We start from the raw sequence: 13,897 nt of genomic DNA on the forward strand, positions 1-13,897 counted from the left end.
GCAGGGGCCACACCTAAAGTCCCCACAGTGACAATGCCCGATGCCCTGGCCACTGGCCACGTGGGTATATATAACTTCAATGAATTTGAGAGGACTTAAACACAGCTGCACTAGTCACCTTCCAAATGCTCAACAGCCACACCGTTAAGTGCTTCCATATTGGAAAGCACAGAGAACACTCCCATCATTGTAGAAAGTTCTTCAGGACAGAGAAGCTGAGTGAGGGACAGAGAGCTCTTCTCATAATGGTGACAGGGCCACCATTATGTTGGATATTCTGCCCAAACAAGCATTTTCTGCACCCCACCAGGTGCTCCCCTGACTCCTGATGCCATCTATCTGGCCCTTGGCCCTGAGGCCCCCATCTTGCCCTGCAGGTGGGTGGGGTTCACAAGCTGGGTAAGGTGCAGTTGACAGGACTGCAGGGCCTGAAGGGTCCTTGTTTCTAGTAATGTCGCTGCTGATGCCTGAGGACCATGTTTGAGTAGAAGAAGGCTGACTGTTGGTTTTCCCTGCTCCCCTCCACCCCTGACATCCAGCCTTGGGTGGTCTGGGACATGCCCCTGGTGTTGATATTTCCCAAAATCCCTGAAGACCCCAGGGTGCAGTCAGGCAGGTGGAGAGCTCCTTTTCTCCTCCCCACCAAGGCCAATTCCCACTTTAAGGACCCCTCTCTCTCCCTGCCTGTTTCCAGGCTCTGGATCACAAGGCCCGCACCCTGTCAGGAGACCTCTCCCTTCGTGAAGACAACATCGCCAAGCTCCAGAAGGAGAAGAGGGCCCTGGAGGAGCTGCACCAGGTGGGCGCCCCCTGCCCTTCTCCTTGGCAGAGCAAGTGGAGTGTGTCCAATACATTTTGCATATGGAGACTGCAGACCACCTTCAAATTCTGCCATTGCCGCCCCTCAGCTCAGGGGCCTCGGGGAAAACAAGGCATCTCCCTAAGTCTTAATTCCCTCATCAGTGAGGTGGGTGTGGTTGCCTCCTGCTGCCTGCCTCCTAGGTTCATTCTAGGTAGGATGACTATTTAATTTGTCACCCAAACTAGGAGAGTTTTGAGAATGAAAGGGGGAACCATTAATTATCGTGAGTCAGGTAGGTCCCAGAAACACTGTGAGGTGTGTCACTGAAGCTGTATGGAAATGCCCTGTGAGCTCTAAAGCCCCAGGGTCTTCAATATAGCATGACAACGGCAGGCCACAAGTTCTTTAGGTCATGGGGGAGCCCCATTTTCCCATCCCAAAGCTGCTGTTACAGAGGTTCCTGAATGCAGAGCCAGTGCTGACTGGCCACCAGTGCTGACCAGGGCACAGAGTGCCTCTGCAGCCAAGGGAAAAGAGCAAGTCAATGCCCAGAGCAGACGGTGGAGCCATATATTAACTGACACCATGAATCCAGTGCATGTTCCTGGAGCTCCTCTTCCTGCTGCCTCTCGGACTGCCTCCCATAGGCTGTGATTCTCAACCTATCAGACCCAGCGCCCCCTTTCATAACAACTATAATTGATCCTTGCTATTTGTGGTAACTTTATTGACCATAAAGTTACCACAAGCATCAGACTAGCAAATACAAGCCACAACTCCTAGGGGGAAATGCAGGGTTAGCTGCTGTGAGCCTCTGGTCTTAATATTTTTGTCAACCAGTCGATACATAACACATAGAATTATAACCAATATGTTACTTTGTTTTATGTGTTTTTGTTTTGGAATGTCTTATTTTGATACCATTCCTGACTCATTAATATCAAACCATGGCTAATATATTGCAGCTTAGGCCTGAACAAAGCTTACCTAATTCCTGTGTTTTCTCTACAAGGGACTCTGAAGCCCTCTTCTGCTTAGGACACTAGCTAGACAGCACTGCAGAACTATGCTTGGGGCCATTTTAAACAAAAAGCAAACAAAAAAATATGGCACTCAGTGGAGCATAAAAATGACACTCCTTTACATTATGAGAGCTGAAACAAGGGCAGGTGTCACCTTGTTCAGCCACAGCTGGGAATGTGCACATTGGGCAATTCAAAATTTCCCCACTGTGTGCATATTTACAAATGACCCTGAGAGCTCCAAGAGTATTGATTTGTAATTACAGCTACATTTTAGCATGTAGGCGAATGGGCAAAGCAGGGATCCGAGTACTGAGGCTCAAGTATATTTTGGAAAGCTCTCTTAGCTATCCTGAACTCAAAATTATAAATAACATATAACTCCAAAAAAATCGATAGCATGCCCTTTGATATAAAGGAGAAATTAAGGGAAAGTAAATTATAATAAATAATGCACCTATCGATATGTAAAAGCTCTGGCAGATGGACCAGGAGGCATCTTTGATGGTTGTAGGCCACACAGGAGGATGCTCTACGAGTTGGCCACCAAGGTGCAGCGGCTGTCATCTATATGGATTTTATAGAATTGGGAACAGTCCCTGGGAAATTCTTTGGAATAATAACAAATCCTCTCTCAAGCTTCCATGGCAGATCATTCTTGAAAAATGACTAAATGAAAAAGAGTGTTGAATTATGTGTAAAGTGGGCTTGGGTTTTAGGTTCAGATGAATATAAATGGCTATTTCACTTAGATGAGTTCCTGGGTGGGACATCCGGCCTGTAAACTGCAGAATTGTTCTTTATGAGGCCAGATTGTCCAGAGGAAGATAGGATGTCCAGGAGGCCTGGAATCACCCAGAGACAAATGTCAGTGGAGACTCCAGTCATTGTGACAAGCAGAAGCACTGTATAGATTTCCAATGTCCTCTGGAGAACCAGGGCCTCCAATGACCCCCCTGAGAGCCACCTATGGTTGATGGGTGCTCAGGTCTGTCTTTCCTGGCCTCCCCCACTGCCCAGGAGCAGCCCCCAGTAGCTGTTCACTGAAGTCAACTCGAGTCTCTGAGGCCTAAGACAACATGGCTCAGAACTAGAACCAGGTCTGCGCAGCCGCTCTCGCTGCGCAGACCTGGTTCTAGTATATATATCTTTCTTTCTAGAAAACCCTAGATGACCTGCAAGCTGAGGAGGACAAGGTGAACCACCTGACCAAGAACAACAGCAAGCTGAGCACCCAGATCCATGAGGTAACGCCCCCACTTTCTAAGGCTATTCCTACCCCTCAGGGCCAGGTCTATCCTGAGGAATAGGGTCCTTGGCTAGAGTGACACATCTCCTGGGTGTGGGGGCCTTTCTGATGCTACAGCTAAGGGACTGCCCAGACTGCTTCCTTCTTGCAATCTAGCCTAAAAATCCCCTTTTCTACCTTCCCTTTTGTTGTTGTTGTTGTTTGTTTGTTTTGTTTTGTTTGTTTTTTTGTTTTTTGATTTTGTTATTTGTTTTTTTTGTTTGTTTGTTTTGTTTGGTTTTTTTTTTTTTTTTTTGACTCAATAGCTGGAAGATAATTGGGAGCAGGAAAAGAAAATCCGGGCGGAGGTAGAAAAGGCTCGTCGGAAAGCTGAGGGTGACTTGAAGATGACCATTGACAACCTCAATGAAATGGAGCGCTCCAAGCTAGACCTCGAGGAGGTGGTGAAAAAGTACGCCTACGCAGGCATTCATCTCCTCTGTGCCAGGCACTGTTCAAGGGCCTCGTGCATATGAATGCATGTCCCAAGCACCTGCCACGTGCAGGCTCTGGGCCCAGCATGGAGGACAGGCAAAGGAGTAGGTACTGCCCTGACTGCAGGGAGCTCCCAAACTCTCACCATAAGTGCTTCTTGGGAACAGGAAAAGAGACTAGAACCACTTCCCTGGGGAAACCAAGGAGTAGGCAGGCCCAGGAGTTTCCATGGATACCAGTGAGCTTGCTCTTGAGGATAGCAAGGAGTCAAGAGAGTGTTTTATCAATATCACTCTGATGTTAACATAGAGGACAGGTGGAGTAGAGAAAATCTGGAAGGAGGAAGAAAAGTATGAAGCTACTGCAATAGTCCAGGCAAGAACCTGAACCAAGTAAGTATCCAAAGGGAAGAAAATGTAGAGTTAGATGGTGAAAGATTTTAGGGAGCAGAATTTGGAGACTGTATCTTGGAAGTACATTTGATAAAGTAACTTTAAAGCACCAGAGAGAGGAGCATGTCAGCTAAATCTGTATCTTGGCACATTTCCCCTGTGGCATACCCAGGAGGTGCACGAGGCCCTGCCCACGTTCCTCATCCACTCAATCCCAGGCATCCTGGTTCTCACATGCAGCTCACACATCTGAGCACTTTATGGAAAGTTCTTAAGGAACAGTTTTCCCTAAAAAGGCAAAGCATCACTGTGGTTCTGGAGCCTCTCAAATGCAAGCTACACCAGAGCTGTGATTTCTGTCTCTTTTGTTCACTGTGTCCCTAGAGCCCCAAACAACATCTGGTATAATAGATGCTCAATAAACATATGTGGCAATAATAATGTGTGAATGGGTGAGTGAGTGAGCAGATTCTGAGGTCTAACTCCTCCATTGGGTGACACTGAAGGCCAAAAGTTGAGAGAGGAGTAGCTTCAGCTGTCCAAGCCCTCCTCTGGCAGCCCAGGTCCCATTCCCTCAATAGCTTTCCTCAGGAGAGCAAACCTTCCCTTGCAGGAGGGATATGGAAATAAATTCTGTCAACTCTAAATATGAGGATGAGCAATCTCTGAATTCCACACTGCAGCGGAAGCTAAAGGAACATCAGGTATGTCCAGGACCCAGAAGTCTGAGCTCTCTGTTTGAAATGCACCTCTCTGCACTCTCTGTTCACATCAGCTAAGGAGGTTTCTTGAGGATCAAGACTGCCATGAAATCCTTGGAATTCAACTCCTATTACCTCACTCAGAGTCAAATCCTCCTGGATCTTGCCACCTACCATTCCCTGCCACCCTGTCCAGCCATGCCAGCTCCTCCCTGGGTCTTAAATATGCCAGGCTCCCTCCTGTCCTGGGGCCTTTCCACTTGCCCCCTGTGCCCTGCTTCTCTCTGCTTTGGACAATGGCCATCGTATGCTCTTGTCCCTATTTCCCATTCCCATTAGTTAACTTCTAACCCGCCCACCCTCTACACCATCACCACCCTTATCTGTCTCACTGTGTGTCTTCTAGGCCCGAATTGAGGAATTGGAGGAAGAGTTGGAGGCCGAGAGGGCAATGCGAGCCAAGGTAAATGAAGTCCTTTGACATCTTCCCGAGTCAAAGGACCCAGTGCCAACCACACATCCAACCAAGAGTAAAAACTCTTGCCCAGGAAGCCAACTGGGTGGGCAGGCATCAAGACCAGTTGTCTCTTGAGCACCTAGTACGTGCCAGGCACTGTGCTATAGAGCCACGTGTAAGATGACATGAAATACAAAGGTGCTGTGTGTGGTCCAGAGGCTGGTTCTGCCTGGGACATTTGAAGCAGGAAACATTTGACTGCAAAGATTGGATTCACCAGGCTGATGCAGGATGAATGTATAAGCAAAGGGAATAAAATCGCACCTGTTTTCACAGGTACAAAGATGTAGAAGGAGGAAGCATGTGTTAAGGAGAACAAAAAGGATGGAGGCTTGGGGTGGGAATCCTGCAAAGGGGCTGAGGCCAGGATCAAAAGGCGCCTAAACTCTAAGTTCAGCCAAACTGGCTGGAAGTGGGATGGGTCCTAATGCCCACTCAGGGTGGGGAGGATGAACATGTGGGAGGGCAGGCAGGGTGCAGGGCCCCCCAAGAGCAGAACCCAGGCTTTCACACATGATTGCACTCTTTGCTTGGGGAGAGGAGCTCTGGGTGGGTCTCAGCAGCACCACTGACTCTCACCCTAGGTGGAGAAACAACGTAGTGACCTGTCCCGGGACCTTGAAGACCTCAGCGACAGGCTGGAGGAGGCTGGTGGAGCCACAACTGCTCAGGTATCCATATCTGGGGGCCTAGGAACCCCAGCCCTACCTGCTTGCCTACAGGGAGTAAAAGCACTGGACTCTGAGCCAGGGGATAAAAATCAGTTCTTGCTGAATTTCTTGGACTAACTTGAGAAGAAACCAATTAATTGATAACAAAGGGCAAGCATGAGAGCCCCTGGTTCCATCTACTTGTGGTGGTATTTATGGAAGCAGGATATGGACTGGATGCAGAGAGCAGATGTTTTTAATACAGTGCATTTATCAAGAAAGTACAGTTATACTGAGGTCAACAGACCAGGAGACCACACACCATTGTGCTTCACCATCACTGGAGGATTGAGCACACGCTCCCTGTTATTCTAGACTCTGAGTCCACTTCCTCACCAGCCTAGCCAAGTCCTCTGTAAGGGAGGGTGCATGCTCAGAACTGGTGCCTAGCTGTGCCCAGCCATGTTTCAACCTGTAGGAAACAAAAATCATCTTAGATGCTTGATTGACCTGGCATTGATGAAGGGATACTTCTACCACTGTAGGGAAAGGTTAAGAGAACAATAGGGTGCTGAGGTCCCAACACTAGCAACAGCGGCCCTTTTCTTCTCCAAAGAGATGGCAAGAAGCAGGGTTATGGGACCCTTGGAAGCAGGACCCAGGGAGGAAGGGCTGTCTGGTGGGGGGGTAGATGCTGAGGGGTCTGGGTAGAGAATGAACGCAGAAGTTGGGTAGATGAGGAATAACCAGCACCCAGGAACACTAGTCAAGATCAGAGCTCCTCCAACTCTGAGGCACGTGGATCACTGGAATCTCATTCAAATGTAGATTCTCGTTCCATAGATTCTAGTTCCCATTTCCCACGAGTTCCTAGGCAATTCTGATGCCCCTGGCTATGGTCTGCACTTGGAGTGGGGAAAGCTCTAGAAGTTACACAGAGGTGAAGGGGAGAAACAGTCAAGTTCAGTCTTTGTTAGTCTCCTAGGGCTGCTGTGACAAAGGATTACAACTGGTTGGTTTAAAACCACAGAAATGAATTCTCTTACAGTTAGGAGACCAGAAGCCTAAAATCAGGGCTGGTTCCTTCTGGAAGCTCTGGGGATAATCTGTTTCCCCACCCCCCACCCCCCCCACACACACACACATAGACCAGCCTGCTGTGCTTGGTGCACCTGAGAGGATGCATCACTACAATCCGCCTCTGTCATCTCGTGGCCTCCTTCCCTATGTCCCTCTGGTCCAAATCTCCCGCTTCTTTTTTTTTTTTTTAAAGAGAGAAAGAATTTTTTTTTTAATATTTATTTTTTAGTTTCCGGTGGACACAACATCTTTATTTTATTTGTATGTGGTGTTGAGGATCGAACCCAGCGCCTCGCGCATGCCAGGCAAGCGCGCTACCGCTTGAGCCACATCCCCAGCCCTCTCTCCCGCTTCTTAAAAGGAATTAGAACCTCCTGCAATCCAATATGACACCTTAACTAATACGTCTGAAAAGAGCCTATTCCCACATAAGTGCACATTCAGAGGTTCCTAGGGTTAGGTTTTGAATCTATCTTTGTGTGAAACGCAAACACACAACACTGTCTACACAAATCCTCAGAGCAACCCTGGAGAGGCTAAGGACTGACATTTCCACCAGGAGTTTCCTCTAGTGGGGTGTAGGAATATCAGGGGACTGAGAAGCAGATGGACAGTGGCCAGGACAGTTCTGCTAAGTTCTCCTCCTCTTCTGACACCAGATTGAGCAGAACCGAAAGCGAGAGGCTGAGCTGCTAAAGCTGAGGCGGGAGCTGGAGGAGGCGGCCTTGCAAAGCGAGGCGACAGCCTCCACGCTGCGCAAGAAACACACGGACTCCATGGCTGAGCTGACGGAGCATGTGGAGAGCCTGCAGAGGGTCAAGGCCAAGCTGGAGAAGGACAAGCAAGTCATGAAGGCTGAGATCGATGACCTCAATGCCAGTGTGGAGACCATACAGAAGTCTAAGGTGAGGGAGGCCCCCTCCCAGAGGTACCCCTTCACTTGGGGATGCTGTGGAGGGACACTGATCACAGAGCCCCCAGATGGTGTTTAACCTTGGCCAAGTTGTAAAGTGGGATGATAACAACAATTTCTACCTCATGGGGCTATATTAGTGCCTGGTACTAAGAAATGTGCTAGTATGCTGGGTGCTGTGGTGCTTGCCTGTAATCCAAGCCGTTCGGGAGGCTGAGGCAGGAGGATCGCAGAGTTCAAAGCCAGCCTCAGCAAAAAGTGAGGCACTCAGCAACTCAGTGAGGCCCTGTCTCTAAATAAAATACAAAATAGGGTGGGGATTTGGCTCAGTGACTGAGTACCCCTGAGTTCTATCCCCAGTACCATACTAAAAAGAAAAGAAAAAAAAATGTACTAGTACAATTTTTATTACATTAGTATTACTATGTTCTCAAGGAATTGGAGACTAGTAGAAGTAATAAGACAAATACTTACATTGTCACAATTCAAAGGCAAAATAAGAAATAAAGTGAAATAAGCCATTCAATGTGTTTATTGAGCATCTACCATGTAAGCAACCCTCTTGTGACACCAGAGAGACAGGGCTCTGAAGATAAGCAAAGATGATACCCCAGGAGACCTTGTCCCAGGCAACTACACTGTCTCTAAATCTCAGACGCTCACAAGGTGTCTTTCTAGTACCCGTTTCACCTACCGACCTGGAGTTAATGCCAGTGTTTTCCCTTAAGTCAGCCCACTGCTCTTTCTTATTGGCTCTGGTCCGCAGGAGTCCAGAGGAGCTAGGAAAGGGAAATGAACCAGGGAGGGAGCAGCTGTGTGCCCCCCCCCCCAAAGGGCTCTGGGGTTAGGTTGGTAGAAAATGGCAATTTTCTATCCCCATTTGATAGAAATAGGACATTCTTTGAGTATCAGGCAGGTGGCCTGGGAGGCCATGCAGGAGAAACATGACAGAGGGCAAAAGTCCAGGGGGAAGCAGGGGACTCTTCTCCACTGAGTTCATTGTTTCTGAGCAGCTGAACGCTGAAGCCCATGTCCGAAAGCTGGAAGACAGCTTATCAGAAGCCAACGCCAAGGTGGCCGAGCTAGAAAGGAACCAGGCAGAAATCAATGCCATTAGGACCCGCCTCCAAGGTGAGCGTGCTTTTCCCTGCAGCTCCCAAAGGAGCTGTGCATGGAAAGAAATTGGAATCCTCAAGGGGACAGAAAGAAAAATGCCCGGTCCTCTCCCCTGAGCCTTCTTGGCTTTGGAAAATTCATATCCAATCTCCTTGTGTAGGATGAGACAGGAGATTTCGTTCCTACCTGCTGAGTATTCCAGGTAACGTCTTTACAATGTAAACCAGGGGACATTATTTAAAGCCTTTTCCTATCTGCTCTTTCACTTACCCAGTGACAGCAGCAAGAGGAACATTAATATTGATGAAATACAATTCTCAAACACTTAAAACAGGGTCCACATACTAGTATAAAGTGAACATGTGTCAAGGATTTATTTAACTCATTATTGAAACAATCAGAAAAATGCCACTTTGAAGAGCAGAGATTTATGTCGTCAACTGAGAAAGAGATGCTAAAATAAATTTGCTGAATTAGATGTAAAAAGGTTAATGTCCTATAGGATAATAATACTGTAGGCCTCTGGGATTGTTTAGTTTTGTTTTCTTCTCTATCAGAAGAAATCCTTTGCATCTCTATGACAAAAATGATTTTCAGTTTATCAATATACAAATTAACATCTAACTTTGCAGAGGCTGCATTCCAATCGAGGTTAAACAGTAAGTCAAATGAAGGTGAATTTCCTTAAAGAACTAAATCTTTCTGCCCAATACCATGGCATACACCTGTAATCTCAGCTAGGAGGATTGCAAGTTCAAGGCCAGCCTGGGCAACTCAGCAAACCCCTGTCTCAAAATAAAATTTTTAAAAGAGCTGGGGCCGAGTTTGGGCTGCATGCCTGTAATCCCAGTGAGTCAGGAGGCTGATGCAGAAGGATAGCAAGTTTGAGGCCAACCCAGGCAACTTCACAAGACCTTGTCTCAAAGTCAAAACAAAAAAAGGAGGGCTGGGAATGTGGGAGAACATTTTCCTAGCATATATGAGACCCTGTACTGCCCGGATAAAACACTAAGTCCCCCTCAGTGGGCTTGTTAAATTGTGCTCCAGTGGGACATCAAGAGAACTTGAAGATCTTTTTTGACCTTATTTCCCGTATTCTGAACATTTTTTATACAGTCCTGGGGATTGAATCCAGGGCCTCACACATGGTAGGCAAGCACTCAACCACTGATCTACATCACCAGCCCTTTTTTATTGAATTTTGAGACAGGGTGTCCCTAAGTTGCCCAGGTTGGCCTTACACTTATGATCCTCCTGCCTCAGCCTCTCAACTCACTGAGATTCCAAGTGTGCATCACCATATCCAGCCTGGATACTTTTCAAAATAAATACTTCCATTTGATTAATAAGAAAAGTGAGATGAAGTGAGTTACAGAATAGAACTAGAAATACTTCTCTTTATCTCATGAACTTCTTGGTCTCTGACTCCGTAGTCATTCCACAAATGATGGGAGAGTAGGTTATAGGACAGTGATGAGTACATGGTAAAAACTAAATACTCCGTTTTGCTGTTTTCACCAAATTCCTTTGCTGTATCTCCTATCAGACAGACCTGGGGACTAGTCCCTTAGATATTGGCGACTGGCATGGTGCTTCTCTGTGCTCCCCATTCTGGTTCAGTTGGCCAAGCTGCCATGTTTGTTGGGCACTTGAGCAGCAATGCCTTAGGAGACTTCAGATCTGGTTGAGGAACAAATTTACCAGTTTTTCATCCATTATTTCTCCCATTCCTTTCTCACCCAGCGGAAAATAGTGAACTGAGCAGAGAATATGAAGAATCGCAGAGCCGACTCAATCAAATCCTACGGATAAAAACATCTCTGACGTCCCAAGTGGATGATTATAAGAGACAGCTGGATGAAGAGTCAAAGGTTTGTTGAGGGGTTGGGTTAGTAGTGACAGAACTACTTCCTTAAAGAAAGTTATAGGTTATGAAGATGCAGAAGGAACACAAAGAACATTTTACACAATAGCAAGTGAAAAATTTAACTACAAAACTACAATATGTGATGTGTACAACTAAATGAGATTACATATCCTCAGGGACAATAATTAGAAGAAGGAAAATAAAGCCCTGGTGGCTTTTGCTGTGGGATCATGTGTCTTTCCCGCCCTCTCTCTGCAGTCACTGTGAATGCAATGTTACGTAGAGTGACGGCCATGGAGCCTACACTGGCCCCCCAGGGGCAGTGATAGGCTCATCCCCGCATCATCCCCACAGTCTCGCAGCACAGCCGTAGTGAGTCTGGCCAACACTAAGCATGACCTGGACCTGCTGAAGGAGCAGCTGGAGGAAGAGCAGGGAGGCAAGTCGGAGCTGCAGCGCCTCGTGTCCAAACTCAACACTGAGGTGACCACCTGGAGGACCAAATATGAGACTGATGCCATCCAGAGGACTGAGGAGCTGGAGGAGACCAAGTGAGCATCAGCCTGGGATGGGAGAGCCAGGAGGGCTGGGTGTGGTGGCTCGTGTCCTGTCACTGCTGAGGACAGTGCCAAGCCCAGGAGAAGGAAGTCCATGGGCTCCTGGAAAGGGAGGACAGTGTCTGGACAAAGGAGCCCGTCTATGCTCTCGGTGGGCTATCTGCTGCATGCACTGCCAGTCCTCAGGGTTCACCTGTAATCAGGACTATCTCTGCTTTGATGCATCCAGGTTGCCTGCAGGGGCTTCAGGAACCAGGGCTCTAGTTTCAGGCAGGACTCAAGGTGCTCAAGCATCTCGGGCCTTGCTAAATGCACGCTCCCATCCAGTGGGCTGGGCTGATGTTGGAAGGACTCAATGGCAAAGGTTTCCCCTCTGTGGGCTCACCAGCTTGGTAGCAAATGTCCTCAATTCCTTTGAATTTTCTTCCTTATTTACTGAGTAGAGAAGTGGATACCATGCTTAACAGCCTGGGCTAAACCAAATCTCAATACCTAAGCATCCATCTCTGCCTGAAACCCTCTCCCCAGGAACTCCCAGGGTCCCAGCTCCCTTTCTTGAGGTCTTTGCTCCTCTATCCTCTTCTCAAAGAGCCTCTCCTGACATCTCATTTAAAAATCGTAGTCACCCCTCACCTTCTATCTTCCCCTTTCCTGCTTTATTCCTCTCTATAGCACTCAAGTTCTATGTGTGATATAACATTGCAAAAGTTTCATGAGGGCAGGGATCTTGGTCTGGATTGCATATTCTCAGAACAAAATAGGGACAAAAAAAAATATCTGTTGAATGAAGAAGTGAATGGACAGTAACCGCTCTCCTCTAAACACTCCTCCACATCTGCATCTCTTCCCACATTGACACCAGAACTCAGTGCCATACAACCCTGCCCCCAACAATGTGAGGCCATGCCTGTGGGCTCCTAGGTTTCCTTGATGGCACCTCTGTCCCTCATCCACAGGAGAAAGCTGGCTGCCAGGCTCCAGGAAGCAGAAGAGGCAGCTGAAGCTGCCCAGGCCCGGGCTGCCTCCCTTGAGAAAAATAAACAGAGACTCCAGGCAGAAGTCGAGGACCTCACCATCGATTTGGAGAAGGTTAGAGGGTCAAACGCTCAAAGGCTGCATGTTTACTGGGCAAGTGGCCCATAGCAGTATTGGGGCAAGACTGCCACATGTCTGGGGGTATCGGGAAGAAACTCATGGCCCAAGAGGGTGGAACACAGATCCTGTCTTCAGTAGTGCACTGGACACAGCTCCTGTTGGAGTACCTGTTTATAAACTGAGACCTGAGGTTCTAACACTCAATAAGCCACAGCATTTTCCCTCGGCTTGGTTCCAGGACCTCAGAGGATACCCAAATCTGTGGGTACTCAAATACCTTACTTAAAATGACATAGCATTTGCACATCCTCTCTAGATTACTTATCATAACAGATGCAATGCAAATGCTATGTAAACAGTTGTTATATTGTTTTAGGGAATAATGACAAAAAAAGTATCTGGTACAGGTGCAATTTTTTTTTCAAATATTTTTGATTCATGATAGGTTGAATCTGCAGACATAGAACCCAAAGGTAAGGAGGACTGACTGTATTAGATAGATAGGTCCAAGAGAAAGGTCAGATTTGTCCCCAAGATTACATAATACCCCTTTCTTCTTCCTTCTTATGCAAACCATATCCTGCATACCTTGTGTAGCTAACTATTTCATTTTGCATTCTGGGTTCATGCTGATCTGCTGTCTTGAGCTGAATTAAATTAGATTTCCATTAGTACACACCTCCCTTATCTTGGTCTAAAAAGGACCTTGAAGCATGCCAGCTGGACCACGTGCAATTGGTTCAGAAAATGTGGCCATTTCCAGTGGCTACTAGGAAGCTCACATCCACGAGAGGCTCCAGAGAAAGGTCCTAAACCATCTCCACCTTGCCCCAGGCCAATGCTGCAGCAGCTGCCCTGGACAAGAAGCAGCGAGTGTTTGACAAGATGCTGGCCGAGTGGCAGCAAAAGTGTGAGGAGCTGCAGGTGGAGGTGGACAGCTCACAGAAGGAGTGCCGCATGTACATGACAGAGAGCTTCAAGATCAAGACCGCCTATGAGGAGTCCCTGGAGCACCTTGAGTCAGTGAAGAAAGAGAATAAGACACTGCAGGGTAAGTCTGAGGGTGGGCAGAGCGGGTGGGCCTGCAGGGATGGGGACAGCCAGAGCCCCTTCCTCCTGTGTACATCATTGGCTTGAACACAGGTCTGGCACATTGTAGGTGCCTAATAAGTGTATTGTTGATTGGCTAGCAAATACTTTCTAGAGGAACTTGAGAATGTAACTTTAGGAGAATCACGTAAGCTTTCTGTGCTTTGGTTTCCTCATTAATAAAATAAAGAAATAATACTACTTCATTGTGAGGTTGTCACAATAGAATAAAATAAATGTATGAATTCTTAACTCCAAAGAGCAGCTGACACAAATAAGAGCTCAAAAGATTTTATGTTTTGAGCCCTTACATGTATCATATGTAAACATACATATGTGTGTGTGTGTGTGTGTGTGTGTGAGAGAGAGAGAG

General features: G+C 47.3%; 1 protein-coding gene across 1 annotated transcript in view; it reads left to right on the forward strand.

Moving 5' to 3' along the window:
* Myh16 (myosin heavy chain 16) overlaps window positions 1–13,897 on the forward strand; it is a 59,131-nt gene that overhangs the window by 30,328 nt on the left and 14,906 nt on the right. The window contains exons 23-34 of the mRNA XM_078023727.1: window positions 695–799; window positions 2,985–3,071; window positions 3,379–3,524; window positions 4,553–4,643; window positions 5,047–5,103; window positions 5,742–5,828; window positions 7,547–7,792; window positions 8,814–8,931; window positions 10,660–10,787; window positions 11,138–11,334; window positions 12,297–12,429; window positions 13,270–13,486. Coding sequence (XP_077879853.1) covers window positions 695–799; window positions 2,985–3,071; window positions 3,379–3,524; window positions 4,553–4,643; window positions 5,047–5,103; window positions 5,742–5,828; window positions 7,547–7,792; window positions 8,814–8,931; window positions 10,660–10,787; window positions 11,138–11,334; window positions 12,297–12,429; window positions 13,270–13,486 — 1,612 coding nt within the window. The remainder of the gene's footprint in view (window positions 1–694; window positions 800–2,984; window positions 3,072–3,378; window positions 3,525–4,552; window positions 4,644–5,046; window positions 5,104–5,741; window positions 5,829–7,546; window positions 7,793–8,813; window positions 8,932–10,659; window positions 10,788–11,137; window positions 11,335–12,296; window positions 12,430–13,269; window positions 13,487–13,897) is intronic.

This window comes from Ictidomys tridecemlineatus, chromosome 10 (assembly GCF_052094955.1).
Source record: "Ictidomys tridecemlineatus isolate mIctTri1 chromosome 10, mIctTri1.hap1, whole genome shotgun sequence".
Lineage (NCBI taxonomy): Eukaryota > Metazoa > Chordata > Mammalia > Rodentia > Sciuridae > Ictidomys > Ictidomys tridecemlineatus.